The 22,379-nt window shown below is 54.1% G+C and overlaps 9 protein-coding genes across 9 annotated transcripts; 4 read left to right on the forward strand and 5 right to left on the reverse strand.

Moving 5' to 3' along the window:
- Positions 1-267: 267 nt before the first annotated feature.
- On the reverse strand, positions 268-1,380 carry AYL99_08578 (hypothetical protein; the record flags this gene model as incomplete). Its single annotated transcript, XM_018840086.1, has 1 exon — positions 268-1,380. One exon carries the CDS (start codon positions 1,378-1,380, stop codon positions 268-270), a length of 1,113 nt encoding a protein of 370 aa, XP_018691207.1.
- Positions 1,381-2,248: 868 nt separating this feature from the next.
- On the forward strand, positions 2,249-5,206 carry AYL99_08579 (hypothetical protein; the record flags this gene model as incomplete). Its single annotated transcript, XM_018840087.1, has 2 exons — positions 2,249-2,528; positions 2,586-5,206. The coding sequence occupies 2 exons, from the start codon at positions 2,249-2,251 to the stop codon at positions 5,204-5,206; spliced, it is 2,901 nt and encodes a 966-aa protein (XP_018691208.1).
- A 355-nt stretch (positions 5,207-5,561) lies between these two features.
- Positions 5,562-7,316, reverse strand: AYL99_08580 (hypothetical protein; the record flags this gene model as incomplete). The annotated part of the gene is made up of 1 exon (XM_018840088.1): positions 5,562-7,316. One exon carries the CDS (start codon positions 7,314-7,316, stop codon positions 5,562-5,564), a length of 1,755 nt encoding a protein of 584 aa, XP_018691209.1.
- A 1,039-nt stretch (positions 7,317-8,355) lies between these two features.
- Positions 8,356-8,714, forward strand: AYL99_08581 (hypothetical protein; the record flags this gene model as incomplete). The annotated part of the gene is made up of 3 exons (XM_018840089.1): positions 8,356-8,483; positions 8,543-8,624; positions 8,688-8,714. The coding sequence occupies 3 exons, from the start codon at positions 8,356-8,358 to the stop codon at positions 8,712-8,714; spliced, it is 237 nt and encodes a 78-aa protein (XP_018691210.1).
- An 841-nt stretch (positions 8,715-9,555) lies between these two features.
- On the forward strand, positions 9,556-11,042 carry AYL99_08582 (hypothetical protein; the record flags this gene model as incomplete). The annotated part of the gene is made up of 3 exons (XM_018840090.1): positions 9,556-9,749; positions 9,808-10,847; positions 10,897-11,042. 3 exons carry the CDS (start codon positions 9,556-9,558, stop codon positions 11,040-11,042), a joined length of 1,380 nt encoding a protein of 459 aa, XP_018691211.1.
- Positions 11,043-12,269: 1,227 nt separating this feature from the next.
- Positions 12,270-14,687, reverse strand: AYL99_08583 (hypothetical protein; the record flags this gene model as incomplete). The annotated part of the gene is made up of 1 exon (XM_018840091.1): positions 12,270-14,687. The coding sequence occupies one exon, from the start codon at positions 14,685-14,687 to the stop codon at positions 12,270-12,272; it is 2,418 nt and encodes an 805-aa protein (XP_018691212.1).
- A 794-nt stretch (positions 14,688-15,481) lies between these two features.
- On the reverse strand, positions 15,482-16,231 carry AYL99_08584 (hypothetical protein; the record flags this gene model as incomplete). Its single annotated transcript, XM_018840092.1, has 1 exon — positions 15,482-16,231. The coding sequence occupies one exon, from the start codon at positions 16,229-16,231 to the stop codon at positions 15,482-15,484; it is 750 nt and encodes a 249-aa protein (XP_018691213.1).
- A 645-nt stretch (positions 16,232-16,876) lies between these two features.
- AYL99_08585 (hypothetical protein) lies at positions 16,877-18,217 on the reverse strand (the record flags this gene model as incomplete). Its single annotated transcript, XM_018840093.1, has 1 exon — positions 16,877-18,217. One exon carries the CDS (start codon positions 18,215-18,217, stop codon positions 16,877-16,879), a length of 1,341 nt encoding a protein of 446 aa, XP_018691214.1.
- Positions 18,218-19,121: 904 nt separating this feature from the next.
- AYL99_08586 (hypothetical protein) lies at positions 19,122-19,658 on the forward strand (the record flags this gene model as incomplete). The annotated part of the gene is made up of 1 exon (XM_018840094.1): positions 19,122-19,658. One exon carries the CDS (start codon positions 19,122-19,124, stop codon positions 19,656-19,658), a length of 537 nt encoding a protein of 178 aa, XP_018691215.1.
- Between the last annotated feature and the right edge of the window lie 2,721 nt (positions 19,659-22,379).

Below are 22,379 nucleotides of genomic sequence, written 5' to 3' on the forward strand. Positions count from 1 at the left end.
GGATGATTGGCGTTGCATCTGCTAGTACAGTGGTATCTCATCGGCCGTCCAAATCTGGTCTCCCGTTTTCGTTGGAAAGACACATTAGATATCGTAAATTCCTCACTGATCCCTTTCTCTCTCTCCCTTGTGCACGTGGTGGTTGGTCCTCCGGCTTTGAGATACCACATTTCCAGCTAGTCTGCCAGCTGGCTACACAAGAAAGACTGGGAAGTCATGTGATTTTTTTTTTTAAAAACAAAGGTTTCCACATCAAGCGTATTGATGCTATGTACCCTCAAGCTGATACTGAGAGTTTCGCGCGATCAGCGACTTATAGTAGTCCACCAAGACCTCCGGTTTCGGTACGATGCGCCACTCCATCCGGGTAAGGAATTCCAGTTCCAGCAGCGCGAGTTCCTTCATGCTCACGCCGCCCACCCTGGCGTACGTTTTGTTAGTCCAAAAGGAGTCGCTCAAACCTTTGCTTGCAACCGTCGCGCTTGTTATCAAGAATCGATGTACCGTGAGGGAGCTGATGGTGAAAGCCGGATAAAGCGCACAGAGGCGGTCGATGTAATAGACGACGCTGAGCAGTATAGGTGGAGATAAGGTGGCGTGAGTGGTCAATCGTTGAAGGTAGTCCAGAACCGAAATGCCTGGAGGAGCTCGTGAGTGAAAGCGGGTCAGCTGGCCTTCTCGCAGGGGAATGGCATCGTTGTAGCGGATGAGCTCCATCAACATCGAGGATATCAATAACACCAAATCCCGGGTGTTGCAGGTCTCATATCGTAGGGGCATTATTCGTACCGGTGGGGCATCCGGACGTGCCTTTTTCACGGGGGATTGCTGTGTGCTCTGCGCCTCTTCAGACTCGACCCCGTTTGTGCGGACTTCTGGCTCGGCAGGGGGTTCAGCGGCCATTCTCTTCGTGTGGCCTAAACTCGAGGAACTCTCCGGTTGGGGAGGATTAGTAGCTGTGCCATCACGTCGCTTAGCGGCTGAGGGGAGGGGAGCCGTGGAGGGTGGTTGCTCCTCGCCTTCCGACAGGTGCAGGCCTGCAATTGTACTGGTCGGAGTCTTTTCAGCTTTCTGTTGGTTTGGTGGCGAGTATTGTGTCGCGGCATCAACCATTTTCGCGCGGGGTTGAGGCCGGGGAGAGTATTTGTAGCGATCGAGAGACCGCGTACTAGGTATCCTGTGGGGCTTGTGAAGGTCCAGATCGTGAGAGGGAGGCCGTTTTCGGGTTGTGTTGGCCTGTTCCACCGTGGTAGTGCGAGGGTTGACAGGCTTAATCGTCGAGTGGTCATACTGGGGCCGACTCGAGGAGGCGTATACGACAACACCCGACTCAAGGGCGGTCTTTGGTGGGAGATTAGGGGATGGGGATGTTGCTAGCATATTCAAAGAACCTCGACATCGGAAGGGGAACCCGGCGCTGAGAGCTGTTCATGGACGTAGGATGTATCGCATGGGGTGGTTTTCAGAAGTCAGTCAAGACTGAGGCGACGGCAAGGATACGGAGGGCGCAGGTGGTTGCAACCGACGACGGACGGCGAGGGAGATGGCGCAGGCAGAATGTTCAGGTAACAATACGACTTGATGATAAGTCTAGTCCCAGGGGAGAAGAACGAAGGATCACGCAGGCAAGGTGCATGTGTGGGAATTAATATAGTAAAACTGCATCTGGGAACGTGGGCAATCAGCTCATGGATGATGAGAACCCAGCAAGAGATCGGCGCTGGCACGAGGCGACGCCAAAGAAGCGCATTTGTCCAGATTTTCCCAGCCCAACGGCCCATCTGAACTTCGCTAGGCACTGACTGGGGGCCAGGGGGGTTTTGCTTGGAGCACCAATGAAGGGTGCAGGGGCCGGTGGAAAAGTGGACTGGTCTGACCAAGCCTCGCTTTTCGTGCCGTCATAATCATCTGGGCGTGGTTGGGAGTCAACTGACCACGTCAGACTGCGCTTTTTTCCACTCGCGGTCTGAGCAACGAATGACATGCTTCAACCCACCCGGAATATTCAGCCGGTGATATATCACCAATAATAATACCATCGTCTACACACCACCCAAGGTCTATCGCTGCCGTCTCTCGCCAATCATCTTATCGGTCTTTCTCCGCTTCCTGTAGACCTCATCCGACCCAAACAATTTCTGCCACACCGTCCCCCACACACCGACCCCATATCCTTACAACGACACTTGCTCGCATGCTCGACTGCAGGTAGATCGAGTCTGTTGTTCATGTCCTCCTCCTTCATCGCATGGCATCGCGCGGGCTTGCACGATCTGCTTTGCAGGACCTCACTGCCGCAGAGGGCCCTTCAGCCAGCTTGCAAGCCTTGAGGAGAATCAAATGTGACTTGACCGGGCATGTCTCGCGCAAGATCGAATACATCCAGAATGGCCTCATCCCCCAGCTCTCAAAGATCCTGGCCGATGTTGCCACCCAGCAAGCTGCCCTGCCTGCAGGGGACACACATCTCGAGCAGGAGGAGTTGTTGACCGCCCAGGCTGCCCAGATTCTTTGTGTCATTGCCCACGGTCAGTGCGGCCTGTCTTGTTGCTGCCTGATGTGATGCTAATTCTGCTGAACAACAGAGGGACCCTCCTTTGTACAACCGCTCCTTCAGACCGAAGTCCTGCAAAGACTAGTGTCTTTCCTTCCCCTCCAGCTCGCTCCGAGAACCCGCCTCGCGATCCTGAGGTGTCTCAATGCTGTCGCCGATAATCTTCCCCCCGCGACCCCGGGCACTTGGCCCCAAAGTCCCAAACTCGCCGATCTCCTGTACTCAAAGAGATATATACAATGCTTTGGGACCATAATTGGAAATGCCGATGCGACCCTCTCGTCTCAACAGGCCTGTGATTCTATGTTGGCCCTTCTGTGCAAGACCGTGACGCATGAGGCTCAGAAACGTGCATTGAGCGAGACAGGTGTCTTGACCCTGCTTTCAACCCGCGTGGCATCATTTGTCGTGGCTGAAGGACTCGTCCCGCCCAGCCCAGAGGCTTTAGATGGCGATGGTAATATCCCAACCGGGCTTCCGGAGCCAGCACCTCCGTGTGCCCACCTGTCTCCAGTTCTAGAGGCGCTATGCGTGTTGTTAGAGGGCTCCGAATCAAGGACGAAGGCATTCTTGGCGGATCCTACTATCAAGGCCGTCCTTCCTGACCTTAGGGACGACTTCTCACCATCAGATATCCGACGGGCGCCATGGGGAGCCAGCTATTTTTCTGGCGCCGCAGTCCCGCGCTCACGACTGCACGGACCTTTCGATTCTCTTCTACCGATCGCACCAATATCCGAAAAGGCCAATGCTGCACAGCCCGGCTTTCCTCCACTCAGCTCGGTCACGGCCATGCCCAAACGCAGACCGTCTTTTCTCCCCACAGCGACCGGAGTACCAAATCTCAACCTCAGTCAAGGCGCTGTGGAGGATGTCGAAGAAAGCGCCATCATTTCGTGGCTGTTATACGTCGTTCGGGAGTCGCGCGGAAAACGCCGCCTTCTTGCGGCGAGATTACTGGTCAACCTTCACAGCCTTGGTTTCGTTAAGACGGATCGTGGATCGTCATTTGCGTCTTTGTTGGTGCCGCTCTTGACACCGATGCTCGTTCCACATACAGCGCGAGTTGAGACATGTCAACCCAGCCAGACGCATCTTTGTACTGGCATGCATTACACAGAGGCAGCTCCTGCAGTGGTAGCTGCGCTCATAATGGACGATCGCGAGATGCAGAAAGTGGCCGTCGAGGGCAAGGCGATTGTCACTCTGTCCCTTGGTCTGAAAATGACCTTCGAAGCCCCTTCAGGTCGCAAACTATCGCCCTGGCGCCCCCACAAACCGGACAAGACGGAGACGGACTCAACGACCCCTGGTACGAGCATCGGTCCTGGTGGACCAACTTGGACAGCCAGAAAGGATATGCGCTATCGAGAAGGCTGTTTGAAAGCACTCGCAGCTATTGCACCATTCGAGGAGGACTACCGTGAACAAATTTGCAACGAGAATGTTTTGCCATATATTATTCAGGCTTTGGAGCCTTGTGAGGCTCAAGATGGCTCGCACCAGGAAATCGAGGTGGCGGGAAATTCAGCTTCCGTAATATTGGCTGCATGCGCAGCTGTTCGAGCATTAGGAAGGTCTGTCCGGGCGCTACGCACGAAGCTCATTGAGGCGGAGGTTGCCAAACCGATCCTGAGGCTGATGAATTCGACGAATCCAGAGCTGAGAATAGCGGCCACAAAGGTTCTCACCAACTTAGCCATGGACTTCAGTGCAGTCAAAGAGAGCGTGGGGGAATCGACGGTGGTGAAGAAGTTGTGCGAGCAAGCCCATTCGGCCAGCGCTCGGCTTCGACACGAGTCACTGTGGGCTTTGAAACAACTGGTGCTCAATGCCAACAAGAAGCTCAAACAAGAGGTCGTGGACGAGTTAGGCTGCAGCTGGATCAAGCTTCTGATCAAGACGGATCCTATCGACATCCCGGAAGGCGAAGTGATTGGACTTGTGGAGAGAGACTACCCTCCCATCACAGCATACAGACGTTTTGCCGCCTCAGCGGACAACCCCCAAGATGTCGTCATGGGCGAGGACTCGGAGCAGGATGGCGAGAATGAGGTAGACGGGAGCGGAGTTTCTGACACAATATCCGAGACCGCTGGTGGCTTTGATACCAAGCACAGCGTGGACGACGACATCCAGATTCAAGCACAGCTCCTGGATCTTCTTCGAAACCTTTTCTGCGGCGACAACGCTTCTGACCTAGTTGCATATGTCATAGATGAAATGGGGCAGGACGACTTTTTCCGGATCATGCTCGATCGACTACGGCCACGGACGCTGGCTGGACCTACGCGGAAGGAGAATTACACCACACCACCACCGAATATAATTGTTGTGAAGGTTTTATTCGTCTTGGTACATATTGCTGCGTGCAACCCCAAGTGGCGGAATGTGATAGCCTCCCAACACGCTCTTCTCAAGCAAATCCTGACCTTCTGCAACCACGCCGACCGAGACATTCGCTCGACTTGCTGTTGGATCGCCATCAACTTGACGTACGAGGACGACGCGAATGATCGAGCAGGATGCCGGCACCGAGCCATTGAGTTACAGAAGGTCGGCTTCGTCTCGCACCTGAGGAAGATGGAAACGGACCTTGATCTGGACGTGCGAGAGCGGGCAAAGACGGCCTTGCACCTGATGACGAACTGAAGTTGATAGCATAGAACGGCTTTCACCCTGACCGCAAAGACTGCGAGGTCTGTGTTGCAGCATGGAGGCAGGCATCTGGCCGGCGATTGTGCGAGATTTTATCAGCATTTTTATTCCGTTCTGCCCGGGAACTAAACCTCGACCACCTACCAGTCTGGACACGGACGCGGACACTCGAATCCTGAAGAAGCTCTCATTCAGTCGTGCTCGATGCGTTCTTCCTAAACCCCTGGAGAGGTTTGCCTTGACTTTGGGAGCGCAAATGACTATTTGGTGACGCTTCGGTGTCACCTTGTTCCCCACAAAACGTATCTTGGTTCAGACGTGGGCTCTTCATACACTGTTATTGTTATCATTAGCGAATTTCTCGTGTTACCGGGCTTGTGTATGTGGTGATGACTCGATCGAACCAAGTCGACCCGCTCGGGTAAGCCCAGTTGGTATAGAGGAACGTGCGGAAGATGGGGCGGTAATGTTTCCAGCCGGATGATGCGTTCCAGCCCCTCTCCTTAGAGATATTGACGTGTTCGGCGAGACGGCGCTGAAACCAAGTCACTTTCGGCGACATGCCCTTTCGTTCTTCTTCAAAGGCCCCCAGGAAGTACAGCCACGCGTGCGCCTCGCCGTACCGCCGCCGCTCGTCGTCGGTGGCCACCATCGCGACCTGCCGCATCACGGCTCTCAAATGTCGTATGATCTCCGGGGACGAGTCGCGAATGTCCTGGCCGTTGATCTTTGTCTCGTGGCCCAGGATGCGCACGTAGTACAGGAGCCCCAGCGCCAGGCCAATCTGTGTCAGACGCTGGCCCGGTGCGAGCACTTGCTGCGTCCCTCCGTCATGAGGTGACGAACGATTCCCCCCGCGGTAGTCAAAGTAGATCTGGAGCAGTTTCGACATGGTGTACTCGCTCTGCGTGGCGAACCAGGCGAACGCCAGCTGGCGGTGCTCCACGGGGCCCCACGCCTCGTCGGCCACTTGCAGTCCGTCCTCGCAGTACGCGGCCTGGTGGAGCGAATTGATGAATATCTCGCGCAGCTCAGGTAACTCGATTGCCGGATTGATGTTGACAAAGACGGCCTCGGGGATCGGCGGGAGGATGTGTTCGGCCATGGTCCAGATTGGCTCGACGATCGTTCGGTACCAGTCTGGATCGAAATAGGTGCGGCGCATAAACTTGGTCGCATCGTCGCAATCGGCGTTGATGGCTTGGATGATGGTCAAGTGGTCAACAAAACCGTCGTTGAACCCTTGCATGATGCTTTGAGCCAGGACCTTGCCGTGCACTGCGACTGAGGATTTGTTTTCTGAGAAGACGGCGGCGCGGAACAACCAGAAGACGTGTCTGATGAGGCTCGAGTCTCGGAGCAGGGCACTTTTGCCGTCAGTGCTGGGTAGCTTGTCCAGAGATATTCGCAACAAGTGTGAGCTCTTGGTGGTGTAGATCAGAGCTTCGCGGCCGACTTTGAGTCGGCCTTCCTCCGGCAGCAGAGGCGCCATGTTGCTGAGGAAGCTCGCGATACAGGCCATGGCCTGCCCTTCAGAGTTTAGGCTGTTTGCCGCCGTGCCCCAGTCTTGTCGCGCGGTCTGCGCGGGCAACCAGGTGCTGTCTTGGAGCACGTTGATCGGCCCGTGGGCGGTGCCATAGAGGCGACGGAAGAAGGTGTTGTAGTAGATGCTCGGGTACAGCGCCTCGCGCATGAACGTCAAACACTGATTCACCAGCGGCGTGATGACGATCGGGAGCATGGCGAAGGGGTCCGAGTTACCATTGAGCACCAGCGGCGAGGGGGGCGTCAGCTCTCTTTCTTCGTCGGACGAGCTCGAGCTCGAGCTCGAGCTGCTGGAAGACTTGGAGCTCGCATTGGAGCTACCTGCTGGGTCTTGCTTTCGTACGTTCAGTCTGTAAAGGGCTTGTGTTTCTGGAAGTGAATATCGGGTAGGGCGTTTGGTAGGCTGATTCTTGTTCGCAGTCTTGTTGGCCCTTTGCGCCGATTTCAGGTGACCAATTCGAGCAGCATGAGCGCGTCGTTCTCGGGCACTTAAGCCAATGCCCTGTTCCTCCTGGTCTGGGTCCCCCTGGAAGACGATCTTGAGGCCAGCCTCTGCCATACCGTGCTCATTCACCCCTGGATGGAAACCCACGGTCTAAAATTCAACGATATACACACAGCTTCATCTTATCTCACCTCTGTCCACTCCTAGGGAGGTCTGTACATAAATCATGAAGGGGGCGCCTCGGTCGGCGAGGCACTTGGCACGTCCTTACCTTGGAAAAATTGGGTTAGGTGGGGGCTAACACATACTGTAGTGATAGGATCCATTGGCATTTGTCAAGATCGAAGCGTGCGGCATAATGCGCGCGGCTTTACGCAGTCCGACGGCCACATTCCTAGTAGGGACTGGCGCCATTATTGGCTGCGGTCGACTGTGGTGACTGATGTCTCCGACTGACCTCTGAAAGCAGAATGTGGGTGCCAGAGAACGCACAAAAACGCGTCCAGACCCGTCTGCTCTATGCAGCAGGTGCCTTGGGCTGCGTTTCATTGGACGATGATGATGGAATCAGCGACTGAAGATAAGTAAACACAGCGTTCTATGGTCAATCTCCGTGTCCCTCTATACTGAATCGCGATATTTGACGTCGAACAGTGCGGAGTCGCCCGATCAATACCTGTTCATCTCTTACCTCTAGTATTAGCTTCTGCATTCAAGATGTTTAAACCTTTTGGGCGATCATGGAACTCTTTTTCAAGAGACACCCCCTTCCGAGGTTCGTATACTTTGTTCATCAGCCCTATCAGACAGAGTGCAAGTTGCAATCTGTCGCCGGGTTCATGACCAGGTCTGAAGGATGCACGACGAAGGGCAGAATGAGTTAAAGAGCGACGCAACAAAAGAACAAAGGACTGATAAAGTCAGCGGCGTTGATGGAGCCCCGCTGTCTACGCTAACCCGTATACGGAGCGAAGCCAGCGTTATTAGTCATCGCCAAAACTCCGCAGAAACGTCAACCAGCCGAGGCCGCAGGCTTGGCGTTGCTCGTTGTTGTTTTACGCCGTGTTGACCAGTCTACAGTACACAGTACTCGGTCTACACGACAAGCCCCTTCCCTGTGACTATTAGCAGCAATATCCTTCAGCATAACACCATGGCGTCGTCAAAAAGGAGCTATTCTCGACCCATGCTGCGAAAGATCCTCAAAGCCCATTCCAGGAAGAGGGTCGGCGCAGATGTCGATCCATTGGTTTACCTCAACTACATCCTGTTTATGGAAGAGTGCGTCCAACACTGCACCGCCATTGACGATCAGCTCACTGACACTAGACCTAACCCAGGCTCATGCAGACGGCGACTCGCAAAGCACGCTCGGAAGGAAACAAAACTGTTACAGCGAAGGATATCAGGAAAGTCACCTTGGTACGTTCCAAAGGCTGTGGTGAGGGCAGAAGAATATGAGACAAATACTGATTGTTGTGGCAGACGACTTTACGGCGATTCAAGGGCTGAGCCATCAAGTTTTACCACCACAACACTCTCGAGAGACACGACCGATAGCCAAGGCACCCCCTTCTCAAGTCACCATTTGACCCGGAGGACACGTCCTGCTGAAGGACTTCCACGCAAACAGAAGCTGTAAAAGGTCAACGGAAGGAATGAATAGAGGGGTTGGAAGCAAATTGGCCGAACAGACCTGATCTACAAAGGTCGCAGAAGCAATCCGGCAACGACGAAGCTCTTCAAGATGCTCGTCTGCCGCAGAGACAGCCAGACAACACTGTCACAGCTTGGATGACTCTGCCTGTCGGACGGCCTGTGATATGAGCAGGATAGGGACAAGTTTGCCGGCCCCTTTGTGGTGCTACATCCGTCCAAGTTGAGATGAGTCTGTGCAGCAGACGGAAGACGCCAGACGGCTCTTGGAGATGGATGAGTCACTCTATGAGATTGGACAGTCAGAAGTGGTAGACATTGGAACCTGAAAAAGATGTACAGAGCACTTGTAAACTGCAGTCTTGCCTTGTAGAAGAAGATTTTGGAGCCTGGCCAAAGGGCGGCTTGGTCAATGATTTGGACTGTTGCTTGGCGGGTCCGGGACTATTTCATTTCGTTTTGTCGAGAGCCTCACGCGAGCACACACGCTGCCACAACCATCCCAATTCTCGTTTCCCCTTGACTGCAGCTTTATCGCTCTATTCAAGCTTGTACCGTATCCTCACCTCCCTTCAACTATTATTCAGCCTCTAGCCACCCGACCAACAGCAACCACCTTGTCTCAAACCCAGGCATTGCTCTCTCCCGTCCCGCATCTCAATCCTCAATCCAATAGCTCTGCCCTTACCTGATCAACATGTCGACTTCTGGCAGTGTCCCCGTCGAATCCAAGACTGCGAAGAAGCGCAAAGCCAAAACCGAAGCTGTCGGTGCTAATGGTGGTGCGGTGACTCCCACGGTCGAAACTGCTGTTCCAACCACCGAAACCCATCCTACTACGAACGGTGTCGACGCACACGGCGAGAGCCCATTCATCAAAGAACTGACAAAGTAGCTCACCTCCAACTGGACTGACGAGATGAAGCACATGCTGACCATTCTTGATCAGGAATATCCGCAACTTGCATAAGAAGATTGCTGCCTCCGCCAAAGCTGACGCCGTCATCAGCGAAAACCCCAACGTCTCCCTCGATGACCTTGTTGCACAAAAGAAGCTCAATGCCGACCAGAAAGCCCAGATCTTGAAAAAGCCCGCCCTCCAAAACCAGGTCGCCCAACTCGAAGAACAGCTCTCCCACTTCCGCGCTTTTGCCCAGGAACTTGAAGAGAAAGCCGCCAAAGAGAAGTCGAAGCTGATCGAAGCACACGAGGCCGAGATTGCCACTGTCAAGGAGAAGGCGCTGCAAGAGATTGAGGATATCAAGTCAAAGGCGGTCGAAGATGGACTACGAGTCATCACACACTTTTTGCACACTGCCGCGTCCAAGCGCCAGTCTGAGGAGGCGGATACGGAAGAGGGTCGTGCCTTTGAAGGCGCCCTCCTCCTGGTCTATCAAGGGAACGAGTCGTCACTTTCAACACTGCAGAGTCTCATCTATGGTACCGACGACAAAGTCCCAGACGTCCACGGCGAGCTTCTCGACTTCACTTTCGCACAGATCAAAGAGTCTTCCTTGCAGAGTGCCCCGGATGCATTGCCGGGCACGGAGCCAGAAGTTGAAGACGAGGCTGAGGAGAAAGAGGCTGCTACTGTTGCAGCGGAACTGGGGGTCGACAACACGGTGGCAAATGCTGGTCTAACTGAACTTGACGATGCCGCTGCCATCCAGACTGACGAGACTGTGAATGAAATTGCTGAGCCTGAGGTTGCTCCCTCTGTCCCAGAACAATCCACGACTGGAGACGAAGCTGCCAACGCCGTCGGCGAGGCATGGGACCCACAGGCATCCATGGTGACCGATACTAGTGCCACCAACGAAGAATGGGTACAAGTGCCCCGTGTTCCTGCGGAGACTGACACGGGCCTTGCCGCTACTCCTGCCGCAGTTCAATCCAACAGTTGGGCTGAAGAAGTCGGTGCTGCTGCCATCACTGCTGAGGAGAAGCCCGCTCAGGAGAACGATGGATTCGAGCAGGTGCGTCGTGAACGTGAGCGTGGTCGTGGCCGGGGTGGACGTGGTGGACGCGGCGAGTTTAGAGGACGCGGTCGCGGAGGGCGAGGAGATGGCCATCGCGGCGGCGGAGGTCGGGGAGGACCGAAAGGAGGCCGCGGTGGAGGAGCTCCTCGAGGCGAGAACAAGAGCTAGATATCTTGTTGATTCTACTCCTCGCTTCAAGTTGTGAGAGACACTAGGCTTTGGGATGGATGATCCCGTGCGGGGTTGTGTGACCTTTGCATTTCTTGAATCTCATGGCCAGGACTGGTTTTCCATTTCGAGTCAGGGGAGGGTGGGAATGGAGATGGTTGTGATATTGGCGTCCATCGAGTTTTAACCCATCCAGCGATATCGATTCCAGCATTGCATGAAGCGTTTGAAACATGGAAAAGCGGATGTCCCAGGGGGTATGAACCAAAAGCAGCAAAATGTGGTGGAACATGTGAGAGTAATGGACAGAGAAAGAAAGAAAAAATTCCAGGGGGGACCAGGAGGGGATCTTGAGGAAGCATGGGCTGGACGGACTCTTCTGTGTGTTGTTGTCATGTACACTACCTAAGGGGTTCTGATGATCGCTGTTTTCCTGGGAGAAGAAAAAAAAGCCGTCATTCACCACAAACAAATGTGTCGAAGAAAAGGGAAAAAATGTATCGGAGGTGAATCGAGGTGGAGAATGAATGTGCTTGGAAAGGAAAGGAAAGGGAAGAGAAGGGAAGGGAAGAAAAAGAATCAAAATCAAAATCAAAATCAACAAAGGAGAGCAGGTGGATGATATGATATGGTGGGTGTACTGAGAGACAGAGAGGAGGAGACGAGAGCACATTGAGCTATGCTATGCTACACAATAGCTAGCTATCTACGTAGCGAGCCAGTTAGCCAGTTAGCCAGTTCAGCTGTCTGCTGTCTGCCATCTGCTATCTGCTGTCTGCCATCATCAATCACCCGGAAATGTGAAACAATGACCTCCCCCGTTCTCTCTCTCTAAGAAAACAGGCTGCGTATGCAGGTTTCAGTCAGATATTGAGTGACGATGCACACTTTCTATGTCGGTGTAGCCGCTGGTGGAATCGGCTCTGTTGTTATGGCCATTAATCTCACCGGCCGGTTATGGCTGTATGTCTGTATGTACAGTGCACTGCAGTCAGTCAGTCCGTCCATCGCAGGCTACATTGAAGAGTCTTGGTTCATGACGGCGGGGTTGTTCAAGCCAGGCGGGTCTGGTTTCCCTCATTCCGGCGTTGACATCTGTGAAAACAGGCCTCTTTCTTGCATAGACGATCCCAGATCCCCAATCTGCGTCGAAGGTGGTGATGGTGGCGGCGGAGGCAGCTTTGTCAATTTGCTCTGGGTTTTGTGAGTTACGAGAAGGGATCAGAGCGACATCACATCGCATCACATCACCTCTCTTCTCTCCTCAAGAGGGGTGGGCGTCGTATGCCAGATCCTGCACGCGCACCACGCCACTGGCCCAGCCCATGGCTACGATACCGGCACAGGAGGCGTTGGGGTTCCACTCGAGCGCGGTGACGGCCTGCTCTTCTTCGAAGACGGCCTCGCCCACGCCTGTGGCCCCCGCGTCGGCGGTGGCAGTCGTCTTCTTCTTCTTCTTCCTCGTTGGCCGCGAGTTGTTCTTCTTCGTCGTCGGGGGCAGGATGTTCGCGACCTCGATCTTCTCCGGCTTGAAGCCCTCGTGGAAGCGCGACATGCCCAGCCGGGCGTCGTGGCCATGGTAGATGTCGGCGGGGGGTTGTGCATCTTCCTCGTCGATTGTTTCGGCACCAGCCGGTGATGCGTCTTCTCCGTGTCTTCTTCTCCGCTCCTGCGGCGTGAGCGGTCGCCAATCGTACTCGCAGATCTTTTGCATGTATGCGCCCACGGCTTTCTTGGGATCCGATCTGCGGTAGGGGAGCACTTTGCGCAGATAGTTCGTCGCCAGGACTTGGCCCTTGGCGTTGCCAACGAGGATGCACGGGTGCCACTGTGAACCGGCCAGCGCCGTCGCGGCGCCCGTTTCGTGCGGCAGTTTGGCAATCTTCAGTAGATTTGGGAACTGCCGGATGTGGTGGCAGACGAGAAATGTGGCCGAGTTCCTCTCGACTTGGGTATTGCCGCTCCGATCCAGCACCGCAATGAAGGAGCGTGTGAAAGGTGCGTAGATCAGATCTCGCGTTGGGAAGCTGGGTCGGGCCATGTGAACGCGGTCTTGGTCGGGACTTCGCAGGTCTGTGAGGGCGAGATCGCCAGAGGCCGACGTGCTGGCCAGGAACGTCGCTTGCGGGCCAGGCGAGGCCGGACAGACGGAGACGACGTACGTGTGGTGGAGTTGTTGTTTCATATAGTGTTGTGGGTTATTTCCTTCTCTCACCGGTTCAGCTAGGTCGAAAGAATAGAGAAACCCGTCGGCGGTGCCAAGCATGAGGTTGGTGGCTCCGGCGAAAGCCAGCGTCGTGAACACAGTGTCTGTTGGAGGCTGGATGTCAAAGCCAGCCCTCTCGACCCGGACGGTGATTGGTTTCCTGGCGTTGCGACTTCCGGGACGCGGCACGGCGATCACACGAGCATGGCCGTCACTTGAGACGGCTGCAAGGAGACCGATACTTGGATTGATGGTGTTCTCGTGCTTAGTCTGCGTGTCAGGATCGAACGGACACCACCTGAGCTGACGGATGTTGCCCCATTCCGTCCCGATCACGACCGCCAGGCTGGGCTCCTCGTCTATTGCCAATGTTCCTATTCCTTCGACACCGGTGGGCCTTGTGTGGAAGGCCCAGACCTGGATGCTGGTCGGATACGCTGGCGAGGGATGGAAAGCTGGGCGTTCACACTCTTCCCCCGGTGCCATCCGTCTCTGGGATGAGGGGCATTTGACAGCAATGGCAAGATACTGTATTGAAGGGGCGCCAAAAGCCCATGCGAAGCCCTGGACTTTCTCTCCGACGTTGAGGAGCCAGGCTTGATGATATCGCCTCTGGGCGGGCAGTTTTCCCGCGTGCAACGTTTCAGCACCACCGGGCTTCTCGTAATCAAGCCACGCCTTCCCCATATCCGAGGGAGAGAGGTAACCAAGTCCAAATTTGGTTTGCTTCCCTCGAGCACCAAGGACGATGGAATGTGTTGGCATGTCATGTAGCAGGTACTTCTCGTAGACGGCCTTCAGGTCAATTGGCTCCAAAACTTGGAGATTACGCACCGTCTCAAACAACAAATCTACCTCGAAGGCGTCCTCCTTATCTGACGTCAAGTCGTCATTGCTCTCAGCGCAGCTTTGGTCGAGATCGTGTGACTGTTGAATGGCGTTGGACAGCGTCTGCCTGCTTGGAATCGTGACGTCCTGTCCCTTCAGCCAAGTGTCCCTGGCTACAAGAACCTCGCACAGGTCGTCAAGCTCGGGTCCAAATATGTTGGCATAAGCTGTTTTCTTTCCGAGCTGTGAAGGAGGCTGTATACCCCGCGACCGGGTCGACTCGCCGCCAGCGGATGTTGCCTGTGGTCGTGATCGTTGACTTTGTCCTTTGCGGGTTGGTACGTCATCGGCAGACGCTGAGCTCACGCCTGCGACATCCTCTTCCTCCTGGTCTGGTATATCAACATCAGAGGATCGTGTCGAGGCAGCAGAGGCAATCGATGCGTCGTCATCTTCATCTTCCTGGGCATCGGCTTGGTGAACCGCACTGCCGCCGTCCGACTCTGAAGATGCCGATTCCTCGCCAGGAGACGGGCCAGATGATTCAGATTCGGCCCGGAGGGTGCGCAAGGTCTCCTTGTCCCAGCCACCATTGGCGTATCGCGGGTTGACCTTGCGCTGGCGACCGGATCGACGAGGCTCTGGCATCTTATGGTGGATTTGTGGGGGAGAGTAATGGCGCGGGCAGCTGGAAGGTGCAGAGTAACAGCATAGTTCTGGCCCGACAACCTCTCTCTCCTCTTTTTAGGCACTCTTGATTTCAGGTCGAGCAATAACTTGTCTGTGGCGTGGGTAGCTGGGCGAATGCTCACAGTGTTTGATGTCTCCATATACAGCGAGATTCCTACTGAGCCGCATGTAAAGGGAAGGTGAGGCGATAGTAGTTAAAGCGGCAGGCGACAAGGGACGGTGCTTCACTCAAGCAAAGGCGAAGATACGATAAAGCGGCGACCCTTCAGGACGAATTTGGTGAGCATTTTGACTGCAGTTGAATACGCCATGCTTGACATCAATGGACAAACCTTGTCACGACTACCATAGCACCATGATAACTCTAGCATCCATCGGAATGTCTCGATGTCAATGCACAAGCCAGCACACAACCACCATCTCAACAGGATAACCTCAGCGTCTTATCGGAATGTCTTCTGACCGCAGCACAAGCAAACACTTCCACAATCCTTGTGTTCAAGAAGGCCGCCTTGAATGTATCGTTCACGTGCATGGACCACGAAAGCAACCACGGCCATGTCCATCTTTGTTTCCTCCAGCTCCACTGCCAAAAGAGACCTCCCAACAACGGCTCGCATCCTTTTCTGTGGTCCACAACTGCATTTCCAAGCCTTGCGTTGGCTCGCTATTCCCAAGACCGAGACAATATCGGGACAAGAACACCACGAATATCTTGAACTTTGTATCTTTCTTTGTCTTCTACCGGTGTCTCATCCCTGGCTGACATGAGCAGCAGCTTCCGTGAGTACCGCCTCTGCGAGCTTGTCCAACTCTCCCTCTGCAATCTGCACGTCGGCTACGATCCTCTCCAGGTCCTGCAACATTGGCGGATTCTGTTCTTCCCAGAGCATGCGTATTTTCAGAGGCCTTGAGCTTGGTCCCGGCTTTGTCATTGCGTCATAGATATTCCACAATGACTCCCACAGACTGTAGAGATTATCCAGGACTTTGGCCCATCGATGTACTGCTTCAGATAGCCGACAGGCAGACATGAGGGCGCGGCCAGGGAGATACATCAAGTGCTCGATCTGTTGGAGAGAGGGAAATGGTCCTGCAGTTGGGTGATCTTGGAGGAAGCTCGTCTCGTTTCGCGGGATGATTGTTTGTCCATTAGAGGTGGTTTCCACTTGCAACGTTGTATCGTCTCCTGTACCGCTCCTGACAATTTTGGGCTCGGGCTGGGTTCCTGGTTCCATGACCGTGGAACTGTCCAACAGGGTCTTGAGGGTATTTTGGCTGGTATTGGCGACTCTCGCACGTTCCAAAATCATTCCAAGGTGCTCATCGCGGTTGAGAGTATCGAGGACAAAAAGCAAAGGCCGAAGAGAGTCTGGCTCAGAGGCCGCCGTGCTCAAATCGCCTGCTTCGGAACCGGTTTCGTCGTCGGAAATTTGAATTGGGTTGGATCGTGAACCAGGGTGCTGGAGCTTCTGCCGCTTAGAAGACCGAGCAGACGACATCTTGAGATTGGTATCGGGGTGGTTCACAACGCTTCAAGGACTGAGAAGAGATGTTCGTGTTTCGACTGTCAAAATCGTGGGGATGAAATTGCCAAGTGAGAGAGACGGTGAGGAGGTTATTAGAGATCGAAGTTTAGCTTGTCTCCTTTTGCAATCAAAGTGAAGCCCCCAGTTGGGATGGAGAGGTCTGGCAGAACGAGCATAGACCGTTTCGGGAATAGTGCCGTTCACTGTAGACAACATGACAAGGACGAATCTCAGCTCTGGGCGGATTGCATTCACTGAAATTGATCCGATATTTTGTATCGAGAGCTCTTGAGCACCACCAAGCACTGCCAGCAGGGAAGAGAAGAAACCACTTCATATCCCGATATGTAAAGTGTCACACCCAAACCCGCCCTAATTGTAGGTCGAACCCAAAGCAAGTTGTAAGTCCTCGACATAAGATATTGGCTCGTGGGCCACAGTCAAGTTTGGCCTTCAGGGGCAGCTAAATGGCCTCATTCCGGCGATGGCTGTCGTAAAATGTCGAGACTCCAGTTGGCTAGTCCTTTGCAACAGGTTCATCTGATCCATGTTGCATAGAGATTCCAATGCTCCAATATGATGCACTCCCACTGATTGTGGGGACAATCAAATGGAGCATCACATTGTCGACGTGCTGAAGTAGTAGTTACTCCATAGGAACTCGTATTCCTCAATGATTCCTCCAACCAAGTCGAGAATGGGTTTGCCTTTCAATGAAGCGGCGGCACCATGCACCCAGACTTTCGTGATATTCTCGTAAAACGCGCCTCGCATGCTCCACCATGCAAGCTGCCAGCCACGCTTCTTCAACTCGTCACGCTCCAATGCCGAGAGACCTGATCGTGCACCGCCGGGAACTCGTGCCGCGAGGTCTCTCTTTGCCAGTTGCCGCGAAAGATATTCAATGGAAACTCCGACCAGCCAGGGTGTCCAGTTGCGCTTCCATTTGTTCCCTTCATAGCCGTAGGTACGAGCAATACGTTGCATCAGCAGCGCGTAGATCAAAGGCCGTAAGATGTACATGATCTCGGCAGCCTGTCCTCGCAAAGTGGTGAGTTGGTGGAGCAATTGTTTGGCGGGCTTGACATCGTCGGCCGTCAGCACATGGTTGAGGAGATAGCTGGAGACGGTATCAGGGGAGGGTAGCGTAGGAAGGGTGAGCCCCGTGCGAGGCATGCTATACGGTTCTGTGATGGACAAGGAAGATGGGCGGTGTTTTCCCGAGTCCGATAGGGGTGGTGTAGGGACACCAGCGTCACCCAAGGCATCTTTGACATCGAAGTTGTCTGACTTCAATTCATCCATGTCAAGCTCCTCATCTTGCTCCTCCGGTTCCACGGGAGCAAAGTCTTCCCTCATTGGCATAGGCGGGGTGACCGTTGGTCGTAAGTTGGTGAGGCGCATCAGCAACAGCCGACAGATGGCCTTGAAAGATTCCAGCAGCACCACCACGCGCCACTTGGCCTTCTCCCCACCTCGGCGTCTCGCGATCATCTCCCACAGCAGCTCGGTATATTGGGCGATTTTCAGGACCGTCGCAATCTTATTATACAGGGACGATGACGACGTCCAGAATGTCGTGTAGCGTGCATGGAGAGATGGCTTCGGCTTCTGAAGTTTGAGGTTTTTTACTTTAAGAACGGAAGGAGTCAGCGCCAGCGACGCGGCGCGATTCTTCAGGAGATGATCGTGATATATGGACAAGAGTTGAACGAAAGTATGCACCGACTCCGAGGCGAGTTCGGTGTCGTGGAACCGGGCACCAGGAAGGAGATACGTCAAAGAGCGCAAACTGCTCTCAATGGTAGAGACCGAGGAGGAATTTGATGTGACATAGTTGGAATAGGTGGAGGGAAGGCTTATCGCCGCTCTGGTCAAGTCGGCAGATGCGCTGGACAGGGAGTGGATGGTCGCGTGGACGGTTCGGCGCACCGCCGACGTCGCTGAGGAGGCGGCCATGGTGGGGATCGCACACGCGATCACAGACGGCAGCGGACGACAGTGACAGCCCACATTCAGCCGCGCCTTCACGGCAAAGGGAAGATAGATTCGACGTGAAGGAAACGATGATGGAACGATGGATAAACTGGAGAAGGGGATGGATGGGATGGTGAGTTGGCACGTTCAATCACTTACAGCCGCAGTCAAGCCGCGCCAAGGGAAAGTCGTCGCTGATTGGCGGCTCGGACAACCTCGGCATCGCCATCCTCCTACGTCACTCTTCCAGAGGCCCAACACCACTATGGGACATAGAGACGATAGACCATAATTGAATTCCTGCCTATCAAGGTATGTGGGAAGAAACCTCTATGCTCGTGACAGAGACTTGGACCTTGGACCTGGTTCGGGAGCTGGCTTATGTCAATAGAAACACACCCCAAGCCAGTAGATATACGGTAATTAGTAGGATGCGATATGCTCTGCACGGAGTTCAACTAGTTCAATTTCCAGCTTGGTCAGACTGGCCCCTGCATAACATGGGACATATCTGGGACATATCTTCCTTCGTCGCACAAACCCTGGTGAGGCTGGCTCACCATGCCAACCTGGCCCGCCCCTTGTTGACTGGGTCATTTTCTCCCCACCAAATTTGTTTGACGGTTGTTCCGGCTATCCTTGCTCGTGCAGTGCCTTGTTTGTCTTACGACATGGGAGAAACAGACCGAGTGTGAAGGCCAACACTACACACAACCAGCATTCCGCGACAGACAGGCCGTGAGAGAATTGCAACTGCCGCTGACACAAGTTGACTTGGTCTTGTCTATGTGCCTGTGCTCTTGACGCACAAGCCCCGTTCACTACTCAGCCTCCCCGTCGCTGCATCGGGAACAAGTTGACCACTGTGGGCCCCCAAGATACGGGAATGCATCGCCCCAAAAGACCAAAGCGCAACACGGGACCTTGGTCGTCACAGCGAATCTTCAACTCTTCGTCGCCGATCGTCGGCGCAGATGTGCACGGATTTCTCGTGACGGCTGTCTCAGGCTGGACCGCCGCGCCCGACAGCTATACGGAGACGGAAAAGCGCTCCATCATCGACAGTCTCCCGCCACGGTATCGGAAGTACGAAGTTGACGACGAGGGCCGCCTCAAATGCCCGCTGTCGGTGGACTTTGTGCTCGACGATCCCTACGTCCGGGCGGCCGTGCACAAGTTCAAGAGGGACGTAAGTGAGGGATTCTACGAGAAGAGCTGGCAGAACCAGGCCAGGAAAGCCATGCAGGAGAGGCGAGACGGGAAATTTGACCCTTATCTGCAGGAGCAGACGGAGGAATCGTTTGGAGATCCAGGCCCGGACGGCCAGGGTGAAACCGCTGACGAGGACATCCATCCTGAAGTGGATTCGAGTGACGGGGACTGGGCCGAACGGCCAGGCGGCAGTGCAAGAGGCTCTAAGTAAGGCAAGGGTTAGCTACAGAGTTGGATGCCACACCAGAAACAAAAACTCCAGGCTGGAGGGCGAGGGGGGGTGATGTGACTTGATGACGAGTTTCTTGAGATGCACTCTATCTATGCCTATATTGCAACATATCTCAGATAACCGGCCACAGAAAATCAAATAGGTCATTAGGACAATAATCTTTGACAGGCGATTTGTTCTTTGCCTTGTATCTCTCCTTGGGGTGCACTTCCAGACTATATCAGTGGAGGCAAGGTACCTCTGTCGATGACGATGCTCGTGCTGCTGCACCTGTGCCTTGCCTGCGAAAGAAGGAGAATCATTTTTGCCCAACTGTCGCAGAGTGTACTATTGCCATGTCATGTTCAGATCTCGCCCGATCCCCTCGCCGCGTTGGCAGACAGTCAGCCATGGCAACACTTTGCTGTGGCCAGAAAGGACACGGAAGTACCCGGTAACTGCATTCTTTTTTCCTTCTCAGCGGATTGCTCCCGAATCTCTATGCTGAACGCATCACAGATATCTCGAAGTTAGATTTCCAGATGAGGATTGGCATTCTGGCCTTTGTACCAGGTTCGAGAAGGCTATACGTCGACCAATGCTTGTAAGTATACGACGGATTCATAACACAGACTTCCTGCTCTATCCCCTTGTCCCGGGCGGGAGAGGATAGAGATACTGGGAGTTAGGAAACCAGATCAATGAAAGATATCGTCTTGAATTCAATAACCAAAGCCCCGTATCGAGGAGGTGATTCCATAGGTGTGGTTCTCATGTCTGATATTTTTGTGAACAAAGTATCTACCCATCCACCGGCTAGAGAGAACATCGGATTACTATCTCGAGCCGCCTCTCGACTTGGAAAGTTATGGGCTGTCTCCAGGTTCAACGCTGCAGGTGCTTAATGGCTTTGCTAAAGGGAGCAGCCATATTCCACCGAGCCCGCCACTGCAACTTCGAGCAGAAATATGTGCTCGCTTGGATCGTGACGTCTGTGCAGCCAGGAGCATGTTTGCGAAATGAGCCATTGTCAGAAACCATGGCCCAAGAAGGGGTTCTTGTTGCCGAACGGGTCCTTCCGGACGACGATCTGCGCATGTATCAGGGTCAGACTATCCCTCTCGTATTTGTCACGGGTGACCGTTCATCCCATGCATCCCTTCAACCCCTGGCTTTTTCTTCGTTGGAAAATCGCCTCCCGAAAAGGTCGAGAGTGCATTCACCGGCATACTGTTCGCTCGATTCAGCAAAGGGGTCAGTCAAGCCAACACTATGTACTCCGAAAAGGCCGGTGCGGGCAAGGCAGCGCCACGAGACAAGCCCCATACTTGTCTCAGTCCTTGACACCTGGAGCAAAGAGTAATAATCCGTACCTTCCTCTGGCGGGGACTAGGCAGGAGGTGCAATGTTGGCCTGGCGAGACGGAGCGAGAATATCCGACCACACTGCCATTGCACGCCTGTCTGCAAAAAAACAGATGATCATGAGGCACAAGTGCGTATGTCGCATAATGGAGCTGTCATTTTTCCTGCGGCTCTCCGCCGTCAGCAGCTAACCGCTTCGATTTGCGTAACATTGTAGGCTCAGTTGCAGCGCGCATTTCGTAGCTACTCAGGGTTCGCCGCGAGTGCTGCTCAAAGGAAAAACACAGGTCGTCTGATGTTCCAACACGCCGTAGGTCGATGGAAGTAGACAGGTGCTTGACAGTGATGAAGTGTCTGTTGTTGTGGACGTATGTCATTGGTTCACCCAGAAATAGACAATCACGGCGTCCCTAAACGAGGGTGGTTGGGGCGGCTCGGGGCGGTGGTCTCTGATTTGATCTCTAGAAACGAAGGCATTAAACTTACAGCTTGAGGACCAACCCTTCAATCAGTCCTGTACCATGTATTTGCATCGGGTCGGTAGATGGTAACACAAAGATCGAGCAGCCACGCCAGCATCATGTGCACGAACGAGACAAGTGACATGTTCCCCCTCAGACATAGTGTATCCATCTCAGACCCTCTGCAATCTCAGATGATCACTTGCCAGAACACTATTGACGTGGCTGGCCAAAGTTGAGAACCGGGGTCCTGCAACTGATTCTGGAAGGTCCTGCATGATTCTGTGGAGTTGACAGAAAGAGGGATGCGATGGAGATTGGGCCGCTTCTTGAAATTTTCTGAGCTGTCTTTGGTTCGGCGCCTTGAGGGTGAGGCTATTGCGGATGCGCAACACGACGGAAATGGAAGTACACCGAGCTAGGTACCCCCATGGCCCGTGTGAAGGATAACGCTTAGATGTGGCAGCAAATCGGAATCCACCCGATGACCTCCAAGGGCACGTTGGCTGACCGAAAGGGCAATGCTCTGCCAGGAGAAGCTAGGCAGAGGACGTGCAACTGCCGGCCGAGTCATAGAACTTGCCCTCTGCTGTAATGATGGGCGTGAGCGTTACCAAGATGAAGTCCCTGGGTGACTGCGTGGCTTGGATAGGGGGCCAGATTGGCACTTGCACCAGCCTTGGACAACGGGCCTCCGTCAGAAGTGATGAAATAATGGACAATGGAGACAGCAAGGCTGCTACCATGTTCCACTCTCGAACTTCGGGCTCTGCTGGCGAGGAAACTAGAGACAGAAGCGAGAACAGGACGGTGGCGCTAGCAAGATGAGGGTTCCCAACCCTTTGGCGACCCTGGAAGTCCTATCTTCCACCATGCCGTCTCGTTTCGGTCTGCAC

This window comes from Fonsecaea erecta, assembly GCF_001651985.1.
Source record: "Fonsecaea erecta strain CBS 125763 chromosome Unknown Scaff7, whole genome shotgun sequence".
Classification (NCBI taxonomy): Eukaryota; Fungi; Ascomycota; class Eurotiomycetes; order Chaetothyriales; family Herpotrichiellaceae; genus Fonsecaea; species Fonsecaea erecta.